Genomic DNA, 20,112 nt, shown 5'->3' on the forward strand with positions numbered 1-20,112 from the left:
GGAGTAACAAAAACTGAGGAAGTACTATAATCCACATACTCAGGTGGAATTTAAGTGTCTTGTAAGGGCTTAGAGATAATAAACATCCTCCTGAAGAGGAGTACTGTATTCTACTATTAATATGTTTGTCCTACCCACTCTGTATCTTGGTGTTCTCTACATTCGTAGAGGTAAAGAGCTGGTTGTGGAAGGGAGAAGGTAGAGGGAAAGACAATGACCATGAATGTGAAGAAGAAAGAGATGCTTTCTTCTGCATCTTAAATAAAGTTTACCAGCTGCTTCATGTAAGCTAACAGAAGAACTAAAAGTGGAAAATAGGGTAATCGTTAAAATTCTTTGTTTATTTGGCACTAATGAAAAATCTGGAGAAAGAAACATAAAAAATATTGTTCCTAAATGCTTTACAAATATAGTAACTGTAAATAGGTATTTTAATCATAATGGAGAAAGGAGTGAAATAAAATTGTGGTTTTTTTTAAAATAGGCAGTGTATTGCTTTAACCCTATAATTGATTTCTATACTTAATTGTAATCCAAGAGGAGAAAATAGTATGGAATTGACCTCTGCACAGAAGAAGCTCTTTGGAAGCCTTGTGGCTCCCTTTTCTACAATGTGCAAAGGACACTTTCCTTTATTTCTATTTCAGAGTGTGGAGAACTAGCTAAATTGGTTGATTTTTGCCTTTTCTGTGAAAGGGCAAACTTTGGCAAGAAATACTACCTGAAATCTCACAGAAGAGCTTCTGCAGGTTTTGAAACAAAACTTCCAAGCCTTCTCTCCTTTATGAACATATGGATGTATGTGAAATTTTGTTATGAAGGAATTAGTATGGTTGCTTACTTCTGAACTCTCTGATAGCTAAAGATTAACTGAACTTTTTAAAAGAGCTACTGAGAAGCTAAATACACATATATAATATGTATATCATGCACTAGTCTAGAGCCTGTCCTCCCTTTCCTTGTGTGCAAAGAATTTCAATCTGCTTTAGCACTGGTTATTTCAGAGAGGCCTCTATGATCCTTGGTATTACTTTAACTGCCCATTTGTACTTACACATTGAGTCATGTGATAGTTTTGTATAAAAACCTACAGAAATACAGGATGGTTTATGTATAAACAAATGAGGGTGAGGAACAAAAAACCCAACACAATTTGAACTGGAAATAGCACATAATAAAATACAACAGGAATTTACTCAAAGTAAGATGTAGAGCAAAAATGTCAATATATTTTCTAAGAGCATTTATTTAACATTGGCATTCCAGCCTAAAGAAATCTATGAAATACTAGTCCTACTTATTACTTCAGTAAATAAAGTTATGCAAACCATTGGCCATACAACTTACCCTGGCTGCATAGCACCTATTTTCTATTGACAGGAGTAGTTTGACTTCTGTCCAGAAAGAATATGCTGCAAGAATTATCTTACCTACTTAAGGTGGACAGGAGGGTAGTCCATACGTACAGGTAGAGATCCTTTCAAAATAAGAATCTGCGTTTTGTAATGGACATATATGAGGAGCAATCTGAGGTCATGGGATACCAACAGTAAGTTGTACATATTTGACTTAAGTACACTTCTTAAATATTTATAGCTATGTAAGTCATAAGTCAACACATGTAATACATTTTTAGCTTATATGTGATCAAATACAACACACATGAAGGTCTGAATCATGTTGCTGCTGTTATTGACATATCTTATATTGGTGCTGAAGTGGAGAAATGTGCTAGGGTTTGCTGTGTTTATTTTTAAGAGACAGAGCTCTCTGTCTATCAGCAAAAGCCATGATGAAATTCTGTATTTTATGTCAAGTAATCCTTTTTTGTCTTTGTAGATGTTGATGAATGCCAGGCTATCCCTGGAGTCTGCCAAGGAGGAAATTGCATTAATACAGTAGGTTCATATGAGTGCAAGTGTCCTACTGGTCACAAGCAGAATGAGGCAACTCAAAAATGTGATGGTAAGTGATATTGTCAGAGAACACACCCAAAAAGTGGTTAAGTAAATCATTAGAGCACTTTAGTAATGAAAGAAAAGGTTCTCAATAGTTGGTGTCTGATCTGAACAGACATAACATCATTGTACTGTGCTTTTTGTTTCTTCTTCACGGCATCATCCTTTTCTAGTTTGCTGTTCATATTTTGCATTAGATGGTTTTTTCTGTCTGTCTCATGTGGGTAAAGACAGTCTTTATCCTGTTTCGAAATTTAGAACTATTGATAAAGGCTGCATCTGTGAGCAGCATATAACTGCAACTGAGGTATTAGGATTTTGTTTGTTTTCTCAAAAATGTCCAAAGTACTCTAGTACAGGTAGGTATTTTCAGCCTACTGACTACAGTGTGAAAAGCAGATGTGGCATTTTTGTAATGCATGTAAGAAATTACTGCTGTGTATAGTTTCTGTTGAAGAGCCTGGGTAAGTAAAAAATATATAGGAACTGTCCTTCCTTTTTTAGATTAAAAAATCAAGTAGACCATGTTTAATAAGCATAGTTTAATAAACATAGACCATGTTTATTCAATAAACATGTTGATACAATTAAGAGCAACAATTCTGTATAGTTTAAAGTAATGCAGTAGAAAATCGCTGAGTTTTTGTGGGTTTGATGAAGACTTCACTGATTTGAGTGAATTTGCCCTGCCTTGAAAGAAATCAGAACTCTCAACTTCATCCCAGCCAGTGGGTACATTCACATTTAAATTACACAGATAAGACGACAGCTTGTTCGAGGCTTTGGCTTGTGGTTAGGTGGCAATTTAAGTATTTTACTCAGTATTAAGTTAGAAACAAATATATGGTTTGTAGCCAATTTTGGAAGTTGGCTCAGAGTTTTCCTTAGTTTTGCCTACAGTACAGAATTCTCAGAAAAATTAAGTAATACAATCAGTTGGAAAATCACATTTTGTAAGTGAAGGTGTTGCATTTGGTGTTGCAAGTAATACTGAAGAGTAAGGAAAAAAAAAAATATCCAAACATATTTTTCTCTGGTCCTGTCCTCCACCTTCTTCAGGTTTTTTATGTTGACTAGTTTCAATTTCTGCTCAGTACCCAATAGTATTCCTGTCTTGAGTTTTTCTAGGGGAAACCTGGCTATATCTTGTTAAACCCTTCCAAGAAACAGTTTGCAAGAAATAGAGCTGCAACCATAGAAACAGAGCTTTTCTTACCATGGTTGAGAAGAAACCGCAGCAGCTTGTCAATGTGTCTGTGCATGTGCATGTGTGTATCTACCTAACCATATACAAGAGTGCACTGATAGGTACCCAGCGTACACACAGAGGTTTAGGGCTCTGCAGGGAGCAATTACGTTCACAGGGAAAGCAGGCCCATTTGAACCACTTTAAAAGTAAGTGAACACCAGGAGCTTTGCTGAGACACTGGGAAAAAGAATGTCTCCATACCTTGAAGACAGGAAGTAGAACTGTAGAAGAGTTGTAGAGCAACAGAACAACAATGGCACCATCTCCACAGCCTTCTGCAGGATCCAGGGAGAAACCAGAAGGTACCAAGTGGAGTGAGGAATCCTACAAAAGGAAGATGACTGAAAGCGAAATTTGTAATCAGAGCCACTTTCCTTGGGAGAATTAAATCCAAGGCATTTCATCTACCCTGTGCTGCATGGCAACCTGTGAGGAACAGGGCTAAGCATAAAGTGGGCAGCACAACCTAGAAAATCTTTAATTTTTTGTGGGACACAGAATGGGAATGTAACCATAGGCAAGAGGTAGTGGGATTTTTCTTACCAGGGAGGCAAATAGGAAGGAGTGGCTGGGTAGGATACAAGAGAGTTGTAGGCCTTCAAGTGAGGCATCAGCATATAGGAAGGAGAATTGGAATTAGAAGAAAAGGAAGAGGATAGGGTGCTTTGTTTTCCCAAGAGCCTTCCTTTGGTCTTGCCCATGTTAGAAAAAGTGGAAAGGAGGTGACTGAGACCACGTATCCACTACTCCTGCTGTTTTTAGAAAAGGACATCATGCTTATCAGCTTGTGATCCTTTACTTGGCTTCTTTCTCCTCCGTACCTATGTGGAAAAAAGCCTAAAGGATGAAGCATCGCTTTCCATTCATTGCTAACTGCAAAAAACCCAGCTGATTTTGGAATTGCCTGCTGCTTGATCACTGGCTCTTAAAATTATAACTTCCTTTTTATTTCCTTATTGAGTAGTAGTGGTCAAGGGTGTGGGGGCATTAGTAATACATGAATCGGAACACAAACTATGAACTTATATAGTAATAATCCAACACCACTTGCTTTTTTCTGATAATGGACTCTAATCATTTGAAAAGGTAAATTGGCAGATACCATTAACAATTACATGCAACTTACTTTATGACTAAGTGTTTATAACAATGTCTAGCAGTACTATCAGGTCAGAGACATGGTGCTGTACTAATGTGGATCTATAGCTTAAGCACCAAGGCTAACTTGCATCCTACCAGCTCAGAGCACAGGCACAGCGAACTTAACAGCTACCTATACCCACCTTAAATCTGACATATACCTGACATGATTAATTTTGTTAGTATCTTAATGCTATCATTAGCTTCTAAGCAATGTACTTCTGCAGTGGTTACACAACATTTAGGAAGTGAATAAACATCTACTCTTTGCAATTGTCTTTGCATAACTAGCTATTTTTACCATCATTTTCTGTTATGTGGCATATCAAGCAATAAGTACAGTTACCATGATTTTGAAAAATTCTAGCAATACAATTTATCTTTCAGGTACACAAAATTCAGAAACATTTTATTGTAATTATGCTGTTAAATATAAACAACTACCAGAAAAAAACCCTGCAAATGTTGAATGTTTTCCAAAATGTGACTGTGATGCTTTACTTGAAACTCATCATTTCAAAGCTGAAGCAAAACCAGCTGTAATTGTTAAACATGTGTGGTATTTGATGGTGTAGGCAATGTACAGATTAGAAATGTATGCTTTGTTGTTCCTCGTACTGGATTTGTGTTGTCAGTTGTGAGACATTTCATTGGAAAGCTCTTATTCAAATTGGTTTTCTTTGTATTACACCTGTGTATTTTGGCAGGACTCTTTCAGCTTGAGACTGTTTAGAACTTTTTATAGTGTTAAATGCAATGATTACTTTAATGTTAGAGAGTAACTTTTACATTTTTTGATGAATAGTTACTTAACCTTGTTCTTCAGATGTGCACTTGGTTTTTTGATTCTCTCAAACATGGTGTATTTATTATTATTCCATGAGACTTGTGCAGCAGGAGTAGGACAATAGTGATTTTGCCCAAGCCAGCTGTTGAGGTGTTAGTAAAAAAAAAAGGCATTTCTAGTGTGATAAATATATCATCAGAGCAAAGACAGCATTTGGATATCTGTTATATGATGGAGTACCATCTCAGTTCAATAAATGAAGTCCCTGTTCTGACGATGTCTGTAATCTGCCCGTGGCAGTGCTCATGCTTTACTGCTGTTAACTCTAGAAGAGATCCATGTGAAGGAGACCTGATACCTCCTCTTAGGCAAGGATGCAGTTAAAATATATCAAATAGATGTTTTCACAGAGATCCAAAAAACACAGGTCATTTTGTATATGTTATGTTTCTGCCTGACATCTGCACTCCAGCTTCGATGCCAAAAGGAGAAGTTATTCAGTGACAGGTTTCCTTCCTTCTGAAAACAGTAATTAAAGCATTCTTTGCATTCTACTTCTTTAACCTATCTAAAGTTCTGCTTTAGTTGTTAAAAATATTATTAAGCATTTCTCCCTGTTAGTATCTACAGGAAAAGGTGAATATATTTTTAACACATATCTGCTTAAAAATTTGTGATGCTTATGGGACCATGCATAATAGAAGTGAAACATCATCTGCAGGCTGAAATATTTGCTGTTATTTCATAGTTCAGTAATCAATGGGTTTTCATTTCCTGCTTTGTTGGCAGCCAACTGCAGAACAGGTCATATGCTCCGTCTTTGTTTCTTCTAAGCCCCTGCCATTTCTGTCTGTGGCAGAAGTTAGGTACTAATTAGTCCCTGGTCACAGCTTCCCCACTAGCTTCCCTAGTTACATAATTCCCTACAGGGAATTATGCAAATAACAGCCTGCAGTGCCCAATTTGTACCATTTTTTCTGGAAAAACCCCATAATGAAACTGTTACTTGTCCGTTTCCCCATGCTTCACAGCGAAGGTGGTAATGCCAAAATTATACCAGTGTAGGACCATGCTTGCATTATTGAAAGAATGGAGCAGAGAATGAAAGCCAAGCCCTGGTTTTATTCAGACTTTGTTTTTTTAATAAAGGCTTTGAGAGTTCATAATCTCTCAGTGTGAGATTTATAGGATAAAACTATAGCCAGGTCTTCAAACAATTACACTTTCAGTTAGTGGGACTGGTCATCTGAGTGAAGTTACATTGTGTTTATATATGGATTGGGCCATTGAGAAGGATATGAGGAATTAGTCTCCTATGAGTTAGAACCTGTGTACAGAGAAATTACTTAATGGAAACTGCATTGTTTTAATGAATTTTTTTTATTTAAAACATTATATAGAAATTATGTAGTATGGAGTATTCTGCTCACTCCTTTCCCTTCTTTAAGTATGGAAAAACAGAATAAATGTTACTTGCTGGCTACAAAGAACAAAATCCAAGTTGGAGTCAGTAACCAGGCAAGGCTCCAGTGTTCAGAGGCATAGGCTGGAATCTTACACTGACTGTTCAGACCTTCTTTATTTAACAGCAAGTTTTCTACTTAAGAAGGGGGAATTTGAGATCCCCTGCTATATCCTTTGTCCTTAAACATCCAGATGCATTTTGTGGGTTAGAGTTTTTTCCTCCAGTTATTTGTCCTGGAAATAATAGCTATTGTTAGAATGAGTAGGAATGTTCATGTTGTGCTTTTTGTGGCATAATGGATTTTGCTAGAACTGTACTAAGCAATAAACATTGCTTTGCTAGTCTATTTACTTGCATTATATTCTTGTGTTTCTTTTTAAAAAAAATTTAGTAAAAAGGCATATATTCAGCTTATTGGATTTATTTTGAGCCTCAGATTACAGTTTGCTGACACTGACCTTTCAGAAATTAATGGCAATTGTATATCAGTAAAGAAGGTTTAAAGCATTTCCAAAGCACTTGAGAACAACTTGAATGTATAACTGTGTCTGTATGCCCTCATGTAGAAATGCAACTAGGTAGCTTAGGCTATTTGGGAAAATATTACCTTAAAAATTAATCCAGCTCATGGTTCAATGTTACTGGTTTTATCTATATGCTTTTCTATATTACTGATTTATAGACTTTCCACAGTAGTCAGGACAACTCCTTCCACTACTGGGCAAGTTATGGAAGGATTCAAGGAATGGGCACAGAGCAGAAAAAATTTGGAAAAGGCCATTACAGGGCTTGTACCAAATTCCAGACACCCAGAGCACTAATGTGATGTCTTGACTAAACAAAAGAAAAACCCCAACCCTTCTCTTTTTTTGGCCTAAAAGTTTTGATCTACGATATATTGAGTTTTCATTGTCTTTTTAGGAATGAAATTCTGTTCATTTTTAGGATGTTATCTTCCAGAATTAATGGAACTTGCATCTATGGGTTATTCAGAGATGGATTGTATATAGATAAAGTGAGAGGAGAAATAAGCTTTCAGTTGTGCTTGCTAATTTACATAAGAGGCAAATGACTACTTATTAGTACTTCAAGGATCTAATAAATGTGTTCCACTTACTCTTCTCAAGTTGAAAATACATCATACTCCTTGACTAAACGTAGTTATGACACCATTTACAGTGAAAGGTACTCTAGGAGGTAGGATGCCTCAGATGCTCTTCCAAAAAGATATGTTGCTGTACTATTGCCATCAAAGGGCTAGGACTATATGACACAGACTAACTCCTTTTTTTTTTTTTTTTAAAAATGGCACCAAAATGCAAAGCACCTTTTAAAAGAAACAGTTCTATTTCTGGTTTTCCTGCTTTAATGTATAATTTCATTACACTGTGTGTTATTCAGATTTGATACTACCAGATATTACTGTAGACTAAAACTATTTTCAAGGAACCCTTTTTCAGAACTCAGCAGTTGAGAGCCCCTTTTCTGGTACTTTTAATTCAGTTATTCATAAAATCCTGCTTACCGTAGCAGTAAAAGTCATGAATTCTGGATGACAAGTAGCCAGCCTGGGTTTTTTTGGCAGAAGTTCACCTATTAATACTCACACCTGCAAAGTTTATGCCCCACATTTAAATTGGTTCTCACATTGAGACTGGCCTTCTCATCTCCTGTGCAACGTTGGAACCGCAGCCATTCACACCACCAGTCTTTTTCACCCTTAAGACAGCATCCCCTCTTACTATCTTTGGAGCATTTTCCTAGAGACCATTAATTTATGTATTTTGGAGGGGGGAAGGGAGGAAATTGAGTAACTTTTTCAATCAGCCATCCTAAAAATAGCTCTTTCTGAGGTAAAGTCTCAGAATTTCCAGTCAGAGGTAACGGAGATCTTGTTGAAAGAATTGCACATAAAAGAACCAGGGAGGGGGAAGGGGAGACAGAGATTTTGCTCAAAGCTAGTGAAAAAAAGAATCCACTGACTTGGTACTGCTCCAGTAAGCAAGAAAATTAATCTTCCACAAGGATTCTCCCTGTTAGTTGGTTAAAAATATGTTTTTCTCTCCATATGGAGAAGACTGTGGAGTCTTCTTCTACTCTGGTCACTGCCCAGATTTCAGGAAGGTACCTCCTCCCGTCCCAGCTCCCTGTCATTCTTGGACAAGAGCCCTAGACAGTGTTAAACTTGTGTGCCTGTAGCCAGGTGAGAAGGATGGTCTCAGTCCTGCAGCTTTGCAGAAGTGGCTAACTATTTCCTTCCTATGTCTTTCACTTGCCAGAACTACAAACTCCACCTACTCATTACCTCAATAGACTTTGTACTATATAAGCAACTACTTTGGAATTTGGCTTCCTTTGGCAGAAGACCAGGTGTTGTGTTCTTGTAATTAAGATTACTGCCTTTAAAGTAGCAGGTACCTGTGCCAAACAGAGTGAATATGAAGGGAAAACTTCGGTTTTCAAGTGCCTGATGGTTTTAGTAGTCAGATTCTTATAGATTAATTTTTCTTGTGTATTTTTTTTCTTACATATAGTAGTTGCTGTTGTACCTCAGTTACCAAAAAAAACAAACAAAAAAATGCTATGAAACCTACAAGATTTAAGACCTACTCTCTAAGAGAGCAACTGAATGAAACATATGTTTTGAAAATGCTATGTAACTAGTTCCTAGCACAGTGATTATTAAATTTAACTTGGTCATGTATAACTGGTGGCAGTTGCTACCAGCTTTGTGCCATCCTGTTTGTGTTTACAGCATTTGCATCTTCAGACAGTATTTCCATGCTGGTAAATTGTGATCACCGTGCTGGTGATGTCTTCATCAAAGTTTTGGTGCCTCTGAACATTAGAATTAGTCTTGGAATTTATTTTTTGAACCACTGCAGTAGTGATGAAAATGGGTAGTGTAGTATTTCCTTGACATTGAAGGTGTGCTTCAAGAGATGGTAAAACAAGGGAGTTTTCTTACATGAGCATCCAGTAACTCTGCCATCAGGAAGGTGTCACTTACTGCAAAAAATGTGCTCTTCCTGCAGAGTCCTCATTTTGTCCAATTTTCTTGCTTGTCTTTCTGACATGATGTTTCAGAATGTGTGTGTATACAGAAGGCAGTATTCATGTTTAAAAGACTTAGGGGTTGTGAAAGACCAATACTGCATGAAAGATCTCAACAAGGCATGCAGCTGGTTCTGGTTTGATTTACACACATGTTTTCATTTAATTGGATTAAATCAGATGGTAAGCAGTTCACCACATTATATATATTGTCTTTAATATAGTAAATTAATGCAAGATTTCAGAGATTTCCTAGGGAATTATTTGGTTTTGATTTATACCATAATTTGGAATTCCAGAATATCTGCAGTGGGTAACTATGAAGTCTTAAGTGAAAGCATTATTTCTTAGAAGTGTTTTGATTTAGCAAAAATGAGACTTTTTTTTGTACATACTTGAGCAGATGTCTAAAATGTGGGGAATAGTTGTCATCATTTTGTAACTATTTTAATGTAAAATTTAAACTTTTTGTGTCCTCTGAAATGCTTAAATAACCTTATTAAAAAGACAAAATTTTCACTTCCTCTGATTCTGCTTCATAGTGTAAAACAAACAACAAAGGCCACAGGGTGCTTATATGTATGGACTAGGTAGGAAGTTTGAAGACGTTACCTGTAAGATAAATTGTCTTTTCTACAATGACACTCCAAATGACATGCCAGTGGGAGAAGGAGTGTTTTATTCATATCTTCACTATACAAAGAACAGTTTTCACATTCTTAGTGGCCTTGTGGCAAAAAAAATTCCTTTCAGTACTTTAATATCCTCTGTAGATTCATATCTAAAGGGAGTTCTTCATGTGTGGACCTTCCCACAGTGGGGAGTTACTTTTTTAATATAGTCCCTGTGCATGCCAGATCTTTTTGGCACTCTTCCTTTTCTTAGAGTTTTCACTGTGGACAATGTAGTAAGGGAAGGAGCAAAGTATTCATCACATAAAAGCCTCCTAAGAAAGAACACCTGCTAAAGTTTATTTCTCAAGCAGTCATTATCTCAAGAGAATTTCTAGAGTGACATATGCAAGGAAATGATAGGTCTGTGTAAAAGTGCAAGGAAGGGTCTGTGGGGTCCCAAGGCTTTCTTACAAGGAATGTGAAGTCCTTCACAGTGTCACCACAAGGTAGTTTCTGTCATACACTCTTTCTGATGCTTCTCCTGCATTATTTGACATGAGACAGTCTGGGTTCAACAGTCTGACTTTTTTGGTTTGAGTTTTGTTTTGCAGTATGAAAGCTAATTTAAATTAATACTGCATCCATATTTTTACAAACAAGTTAAGCCAAAGTCTTGTACCTATGACTACCTTTGGTATCATGCCATGCAAAACCTGTGGTATCATATCATTCCAACTGGAAAACGTAACTCACCTCAAGCTAGTTAGAAAGTTGGCTCACATTTCCCCATGTTTTCTCAGAATGCCTCCCATGTTAAACTTCGGCCACAGTTCACATTCCTTGAAAGCCACTCAAAAAGCTAATATACAGACGTCACTTAAAAGCAAAATTAGTTTACTAAAATGACCCTAAAAATATTCAAATGTCTTAAAGGTTGTCACAGTTGTAGAATGAAGCGGTTACTTAAAATGGCTTGTTTGTATAAATGGTCATGACATAGTCTTTAGTCTCATGCTGTTCTTCCCGCATGTATTTCTTCCATTCCAGTTTGCTCTGCTGTGCTTCACATCTCTAACAATACAGTCAGACTGCTTCCTCCTATTGCTTCTCATTGCCTCAGCTCCTCATTTTACTTCCAGTTTGTGCTGGGATAGCACATGGTGCTCTCAGTCCTGGTGCCAAGTGCCCTAGCAGCCCTTTGTTACATATAGCAGCTCATTCATCAGCTTGATGACATCTCACTTTATATGTATTTACATACAAAATTGTTTCAGTGTTCAGATGAGACCACTACTTTTAGTTAGCAGAAAGATTTGAATGGATTAAAAATATCTGAAAAAAGTAAAAATGCAACATGTGGTCATATATGAAGAGCTTGGCCAAAATTCTTGATTATTGTTCAAGTATTAGAAGGCCAGAAAGCAGTCAGATCTCATGAGCAATATTTCTGTGGTTGCAGAAGTGCAGAGCTGTCACGCTTGGCTGCTGTACCATCTTCCTTCAGCTCAAAAGCAGGGATGTGTATTTTAGTATTGCCTTGTAGCTGTTGTGTCCTTAGGATGGTACTCAGTATGTGTCATTTATAGGAAATCCCAGACTGCTCTCACATACTCTACAACTTGAAGTGGTGCATCCCTAAAATGTATAAAGAAAACCTCCATTAGATGGTAAACAGAATTATTTGCAGTATGCAAACACCAGCAATGTTATTCAATCTGAGTTGAATAAAACTTCATTTCAGAAAAGCTCTCTTTCCCTCTTTTTAATACAGTATGTTCAAGTGCTCTGCTAATTATCCTATGTCCTTTCCTTTTTGGATAGATATTGATGAATGCAGCATCATCCTGGGAATCTGTGAAGGTGGTGAATGCTCTAACACCGTGGGAAGTTATTTCTGCATCTGCCCACGGGGTTATGGCACATCTGCAGATGGCTCCCGCTGTGTTGGTAGGTATTCCACCCTGTAGGCTTTTAGAGCTCTCAAGGTTATTAAGGCAATTTACACACAGCAGCAGAACTTCTGTCCCAACAATCTAGCACTCCTCCCCACCGCAGGACCTCACTATATGCTAACTCACCAGCTACTTAAAATTCATAACATCCTCCTCTGATGATGATTGCCACTGCAACCGTCTTTATGTAGGCAGTAGATCCTTCTGTGTTGACTGTATTGTAGCCTGAGAATTCCTGCCTGAGATCTGGTTCTTTGTATGAAAAAAGTAATTAATATCTCTCTGTTTAGGCAAACATAGGAAATGTTAATTATATTTGTTTTTCTAACCTGCATCTGATGAAACCAAAAGCTAAGCTCTCTTTGGATCTAAAGGGCAAATATTTATCCTTACCTGGTATTTCAAGTTTCATCTTACATAGATTAATTTAACCTTTAGAGACTGATGTAAGGCACATACATAAACTCAGAAGTCATTAAGTAGTGTATACTGAGGTGCCACCAATTTGGCTGGAACAGGTAATAAAAGACACCACGTATTAGATTTCAGTAGATTGCAGCTTTTGCAGGACAATTTATTTGAAACCTGTTTCTATATTATTAAAATGATGTATCCTTATTTTCTCATATGGTAATTTCTTTTATACAGCTGCACGTGTCAAATATACAGTGTAAGCCATTCTGATGAATTAACTAAAAATACTGCATACCATGTGTAAAAATCATTAACGATTGCTAATAATAGTGTTTTTTCTAGTTCTCATGTGGTTCTTCTTATTTCAGACATCTCAAAGTACTTTGTTCTCATGTTGGGAAACAGATGGGAATTCTGAAGGGATTTCTGAACGACAGATAAATGATTCAAGCCAGTAGCAACACAAGACCTACAAGTGATTTCCCATGGATAACTTTTTGCACAATGTAGCCAGCTTTTGTTATCCAGGCTCATCTGAGGAGTGCCAAACTTCAAACATATTGTGGCTGGCCTCAGAATTACTGAGAACCTATGATTTCCAGTATGATCAAAACTTCTAGGGATTTTGGCATGTTTTACAATCCAGTTTCTAAAGTCGGCTCCCCAAACCAATTGCAAACAAATCACATGCCCTAGTCCGCTAAGGCAGGCCCTTATGTCACAGAGTCTCCTTCCCTTAAATGAAAATGTGTCTGAAAGTTCTTGTGCTCTCAGATGTATATAGTATTGGAGTATAATTTGTATACTCTAGAAGTACAATTTCTCCTTTACTTAGGAGAAAAGTGAGTAATGTAATCCTTATTAATACAAATTATTTTATTCTTCCCATTTTAAGATAAACATTTGCTTTTAACTAAAATATCAGGATGTGCTCAGTTATTTAATCAGTACCATGCCTTTCCAAATTCATTGAGCTTTTCTCCTAGTCTGCGTTCAGGAGTGTGACAATAAAAGATCTAGGATGTGTTCTTGAAGGAACTAGAATATAATAAACACTGGCATATTTATATAGAGTAGTTTTCACATGGCACTACTAAAAATACTGTTGCACATTCAGTCTATTGAGCAGAGCAGACTGGATAGCAGTTCTTCAGTCTGCTATATCTACACCAAGAAAAAATTCATTAAATGAATTTACTGATGTTGCTGTGCTGTTGTTATGTGAAATGTCTTAATTTTGCCATAGTAAGCTTTTTATATATTTCTATTTTCTATTTTTATTGCTTTGTAATATTTATATAATCCATATTACCTGTTAGCGTGAGCAGACTTGAAGATTGCATGTTGATTATGCAAGACTACTGTCACTGCAAATATGTGATCCTGTAGTAAACCAAATGTGGAATGCATTGGTGCTGAGCACCTCAGATGATTATTAGGTGTGTTTTGGGGTATTTGGGGGTTTGTTTTTGTTTTGTTTGTTTGTTTTTTTTTTAATATAACTTTTTAAACATTTTAGTCCTTACATGAATTGAATAAGGGAAAGTAATTTTGAGAGTTCATGTTGCTATTTTTTATTTTCGTTTTAAATTAACTTCCAGATCAGAGGGCAAGTACATGTTTCTCCAACACAGTGAATGGCCGCTGTGCACAGGAGCTTCCTGGTAGGTTCACCAAAAGGCAGTGCTGCTGTGAGTCTGGCCGGTGCTGGGCCATCGGGTCTGTTCCAGAGATGTGTCCTGTCAGAGGATCTGGTGAGTGGCTTGTTGGTTGGTTGGTTTGTTTTCTCCTTGCTGTCCATTCTAGTTGGGGTAGAGGTCACTGAAATATTTTAAACTGCTTTAAAATGTAGGCTAAATGGAAAAAGAAAGTCAGGAATTACCTTATTATTCAATCTTGTGTTTTTAATATTGGTGTTACCATCTGTGAACCATTTTTTTCTGGTCCATGATTGTTTGGGACTAGTTTCTTTAACGTCCTTTTGTTGACTTTGGAAATAGTTCTTGGGAAATGGGAAAGATTTTGTGGTCAGGCTCAAAGAGGAAATGACTCCGAGGGTCCATAGTTCATTTTGATTTAAAGGAACAGCTGCTCTCTTGTTCCATTAAATTTTGGGTTACTTTGAACTAGAAATGCATCAGTATTTCATTTATTCTTTCCACTCTGCTCACAGAACAATAGTCTACATCCCTAGTGAAATGTATTTTCAGTTTATCTATATCAAGATGTCTGAGTGACCAGGGAGTTACAGTGCTGCTGGCAACACATCAACGAAAAGATTTCAATAAATAGTTGTAAATTACAATATTTCCTTTTATTATTTTTAGTATTCTTCCTTAAATAACTCCTGTCACAATCATGGGATCTGCTGGAGACTGGGAGTGGGAAAGATAACACATCAGACAAACAAGGAGTTGGTGTTCTGTTTATTGTAGCGTATGAAGATCTGTATCTTCCTTAAAAGCTGACTGTGAAGGGTTGATTTACATTATGCTTCTCTGTGCATTCCTGTTTAATAGATGAACACCGCAGACTTTGTGTGGATGGTGCTCCTACTGGAGGCGGTTCCAGAGGTGGTGGGACAGGAGGAAACGGGATCCTTCCTGGTGGCAATGGCAATGGCTATGGTCCAGGGGGAGCAGGATTCATTCCCATCCCTGGGAGCAATGGTTTCTCCCCAGGTGTAGGCGGAGCAGGGGTAGGGACAGGTGCTCAAAGTCCCACTGGAAATGGCCCAATAATTACAGGGCTAAGTAAGTACTTGCATTGTTGTGACTTGTTTCTCTCTTTTTTATTCCTTCTATTTTTTCCTTTTTTTCTGCTTAGTTTCCAGTCTGGAAATGATATGGTGTTCCTAACACATAAAAATGCCTTTATATGCAAGCACATTTAAGAGACCTCAGTTGATACATTAGGAATTTAAGGAGCTCTGTTTTTAACAAGAGTTCAGATGTAGAGGTTTTTTTCTTCACTTCCATTACAGAGTCCTTGAGCCTGTGCTGTCCCTGCTGACCTGTCTTGGTCAGCAGTAGTAGAACCCCAAATTTCTAAGTGTTTTCAAAAAAGCACGAGGGTTTAAAATGAACTGTTCTCTTTACTTGCTCTTCCAAATGTAAAACTTACCTACTCTGCAGGAACATTGCCTTGACTGAAAGCCCAAGATGAATAAAATTCAGAGGGAAGTCTCATATATGTAAAATTGCTTATGACATGTGTAAGCTCATCTCTGGGATCAGAACCATAAAGTTAATAAAATGCAAGGAGTATTATTAAGACAGGTACAACAAAACTAGTAAACATACAGGAACAGACTGCTTCAGTTTTCACCCAAATTGTTTGTATATTCATGAGGCCATAGACAATTTTATCAGGCTATATGCATAGACTGTAAATCATAATTAAGACTGTTTGTCTAGTGTGGTTTTTGTTTCTGAGAGCTGCTTGGTTTTGTTAGTTTGCTGGTGTGTCAACAGATAGTGCTTGCAAAAAATACTTGATTTGGAGGATATATTTACGCACCTGATAACATAACTTTCTGAAGCCAAATACAATCTTCATACTTCAGTTTGAAAATATGAATACTTGTCTCGTGTTCTGTTTTTTTTTATTAGCAATACTCAATCAGACAATAGACATCTGTAAGCACCATCCCAACCTTTGTTTAAATGGACGTTGTATACCAACCCTTTCTAGTTACCGATGTGAGTGCAACATGGGATATAAGCAGGATGCAAATGGGGATTGTATTGGTAAGTGCACATTTCTAAAATCCATTATTCACTTTTAAAATGCTAATATTTTTCTGCTTTAAATCTGTTTTTTAAAAAAAAAGCGTATTTTTTCTCACTCACACACATACTTATTTTAATGATACTGCTCTTGTGAAAGAGAGTGCAAAGACCATGATATTAACTTAAACTAGAATAATTTAAAATCTTCATGAGAGTTATCTGTTTCCTTAAAAAAAAAAAAGAAATCTTTAATCACAAGTATTGGTATTGATTATTCCTGTACTTGATGGGTATTGTACATTTTTGTCTTCACATTCAGTAAAGTAAGTTCTGTTCCATGTTCTCCCATTTTTGCTACAGGAGTTAGTGCCAAGTTATGTTCAAGATAATGAAGGGTAGAATTTATGTTTTACCTACTCATAAGGTTGAATGACAGTTTGAAAGACATCGAATCATTAAAAAAATGCATTAATTAACTTTTGGTTATATTTTCATTTCATATGAAAGTATTGAATGCTAACTTTTTATAACGAGCTGAATGTGAGATTCTGCACGTTTATTCAGTTGCTGTGGACTTCACTCTTGCAGTGTCAAAGGCTCATCAGGTATTTCAGGGAAAATACAAAATTTGCAGGTTCTTGTGGGGTAGTTGTGTGGAGAAGAATCTTGTATGCAGGATACAGCATAGTAAACATATAGACCTAAATAGAAAGGTCTGGTTATATTTCTGATTGAACATTTCCTTACTGATTCTTTATAAAGAACTTAGAGAACTGTGAGTGAAAAATATTATATAACAGCTTGTTAGTGATAGGCTTCTCTCACTGAAATTGTGCTTTTTGAATCAATTTCTGAGATTATTTATCTCCTCTAATGGATTAGAGGAAAACATAGAAACAAAGGACCACAGAAAATTGCAGCTACATGAATCGTTAAAAAAATCTTCTAATCCAAGACTATGCAGTTTACAGTATGCAAGTGAGAATAGTACAGGCAGATTTTGACATACATGCAGCAGAGCAGATTATCAACTAGAAGCTCAGCTGGGAACACTGCATCTCTGACTTGCAAATTCTTCCACCTCCCACTGAATGCAAAGTGAGTATCAGGACCTGCCTGGCTTGGCACTCTGCTGTCTGGAAAAGTGAAATGTGGCAACTGTTGAATAGTACTTTTCTTTTGATGTCCCTGTTTCTTACCTTGTTTAACCCCTCTGTTTTCCTTTCTCAAATCGACTTGATATATTCTGCACCTGAAAGTTTGTGAGTCCCCTTAGCTAGGCCATTCTTTTACACCAGACAGGTCAGTTAGAGCTACATTGTTCTTGACAACTGTTTGTACGCCCTCTTCTTAAGAAATCTCAGCTGATGGAGATTCTGTCACTTCCCCAGGCAATTGCAGTGCTCCAATAGTCACATTTCTAGAAAGTTTTCAGAACGTCTAATCTAATTTAAACACTATTATGCAAACATTTCAGCTCATTGTTTCTTGTCTTATCCACAGTATATAAGGAAAGCAGCTCAGTACCTTTCTCTTTGCACTTTTGTGTAGTTGAAGACTGTTACAGTTCTTCCAAGTTGTCCTCTATGATATAGCAAGCCAAACTTTTTCAGCTTTTTTTGTTTAGGTGGGAGTCTTCTGTACCTCTGATCTGTGGCTGGGAGATTCAAAAGGCTTAGTCTCTTGCTGCATCCTTGGGCCGCAGGAGCTATAAGTGCATTGTAAGTGGGATGTGGGAGTTTTAGTATAAATCTGTCTTGCATGGATATTCTTTCTTTATAGTGTATGGAGAGCCCTGGCACTTTTGCTCCCAGCACTAAATTTTGCGTCGCTGATACCAATAATATTTTTAACTATGGTGGACCTTGACTCTTCAGAAACTGTCTTGAAATGTGCTGAGCATCTTTTGAACTGGCATATTCAACTAATGTTTCTTGATAAAATCTAGTTCACAGCTTGTATTCTTTGTTACTTGCAGGGCAAGTTGAAAATAATCATCTGAAGCACACAGATGTTTGTTATCTATTTGATAACACACAATGTATTTATTAAATTTTTATTCTTTTTGCTTTCTAAGTTCAAATGAAGAAATTAAGATGACTAATGATAAAAATCTGAATATAGGGTTGTTACAAAGCTAGCAACTGAGAAAAGTGAAAGGCCTTTCTAAACTGTACTTTTTGAGGCAACCATCCTGTGTTTGAATCATTAAAAAGCAGTGATAAATAACATTGTGGTAGAGCATGATTATGATAAATGCTTGCTGATGCTTATAAAGAATTATTCTGCATGAAGAAATATACTGAAAGAGCACATAGCTGTAAAAATAAGCCTTCATACCATGGAAAGGCACAGTATCACCTGTCAATAAAATAATTTTATGTTAAGGTAAGACAAATTTGACTGAGCTGCTTTGTGCTTCATATCAGAAAGTAGCATAAAGGTGGCATGTGATTGTCAGTTCACTGTGGCATATGAGATCTGAATGCTGCTAAACCCACAAAGAGCTTTTTTTAATTTGTGAAGCATGGAAAATAAATGGCAATGCTGACATAAAAATTAGTATGCTTTGATACTATTACAAACACTTGATTATTAATCAAATGCATATATTGATAATGCGGCATATGCAAGTTAAGAGTAAACGAAAAAATGAATTGTGGAAAATAAAGTCAAACTAAAGCAAATATTGATGCAGTTGGTAAGGTTAACTCCTAAATAAGAGGTAACTCCAGATTAAATACTAGGAACTAATAATACTAGGAAATTTCAGGTAAGTAGGTAAACCAAAAGCCTCATCTGAGCTTGGGTGACCTTTTAGACTTGCTTTTAGTGAATACCAATTTCAGTAACGACTGGCACAAAAGAAGTGGTTCAGTGCCTTTGGCTCTGTTTCGGCTTCCCAGCCTAAATGACCAGGTATTAATGTACTAATTTAATCTGAGAGTGGCTTTCTGGATTAGCCTGGAACAGAATTTAAACTCTGTGGTTGAGTCTGTTGTGAAATGCTTCATTTGCTCTATCTTTGTGCCCCTTGTTACTTAGGTTGCAGCAAAAAAAGCTATATGGATTTATTTTAAACTTCTTTATTTTTCAATTCTTATTGAAGAAATTGTGCATGAAAAAATGAAGTAGGACAATCATCTGTGTTTTAAAAGGCCCACCCGATTTACATGTCTGGGTTCTGAAACTGGTTGAGAGATAGAATGTGTTCTTAACAGCTGGCTGGCACTCTGTTCCTTTCTCTTCTGTGGGGTCACTCTGTAGGCCACCAGCCTTGTGTTCACCTTCCGCTCCAGGCTTGTGATAATAGTGAAATTGTATCTGATTTTCGTTTTGATGTTGAAGTGCCAGAAGACTGAGAACCTAGATTGATGGGTGCATGGAAAATAAAAATTGATGACCTATGTAATTCTCTAACACACAGTTATGTGCCCAGGAAGAAGGTCTATTCACTTAGGGAACTTAGTCTCCACTTCATAATGCACACCTCAGCATGAAACAATAGTCTGAAAACTGAGGCAATTTTGGATGCACTGGGATCAAAACAAAAATTTCAGCTTGTTTAATAAAAGCAGAAGATGCTGTGCCAGCTACAGTAATGTCCTAGATTGAAAGAATGGAAAAAAAAAAACCCAATAATGGCTTCCAGCAAGTTTAAGTTGTCATTTTGCCTATTTTTTTCTGTGTGAAACAGATCAGTCATTACTAATTATTTTGACTCTTCAGTGGTTTGCCTTTTGAGTAG

General features: G+C 36.8%; 1 protein-coding gene across 1 annotated transcript in view; it reads left to right on the top strand.

Annotated features, from left to right (window-relative positions):
- The window catches only part of FBN2 (fibrillin 2), a 173,808-nt gene that overhangs the window by 51,462 nt on the left and 102,234 nt on the right, over nt 1-20,112 (top strand). The window contains exons 7-11 of the mRNA XM_075019653.1: nt 1,840-1,965; nt 12,089-12,214; nt 14,235-14,387; nt 15,153-15,386; nt 16,245-16,382. Coding sequence (XP_074875754.1) covers nt 1,840-1,965; nt 12,089-12,214; nt 14,235-14,387; nt 15,153-15,386; nt 16,245-16,382 — 777 coding nt within the window. The remainder of the gene's footprint in view (nt 1-1,839; nt 1,966-12,088; nt 12,215-14,234; nt 14,388-15,152; nt 15,387-16,244; nt 16,383-20,112) is intronic.

This window comes from Buteo buteo, chromosome Z, assembly GCF_964188355.1.
Source record: "Buteo buteo chromosome Z, bButBut1.hap1.1, whole genome shotgun sequence".
In the NCBI taxonomy this organism is placed as follows: Eukaryota; Metazoa; Chordata; class Aves; order Accipitriformes; family Accipitridae; genus Buteo; species Buteo buteo.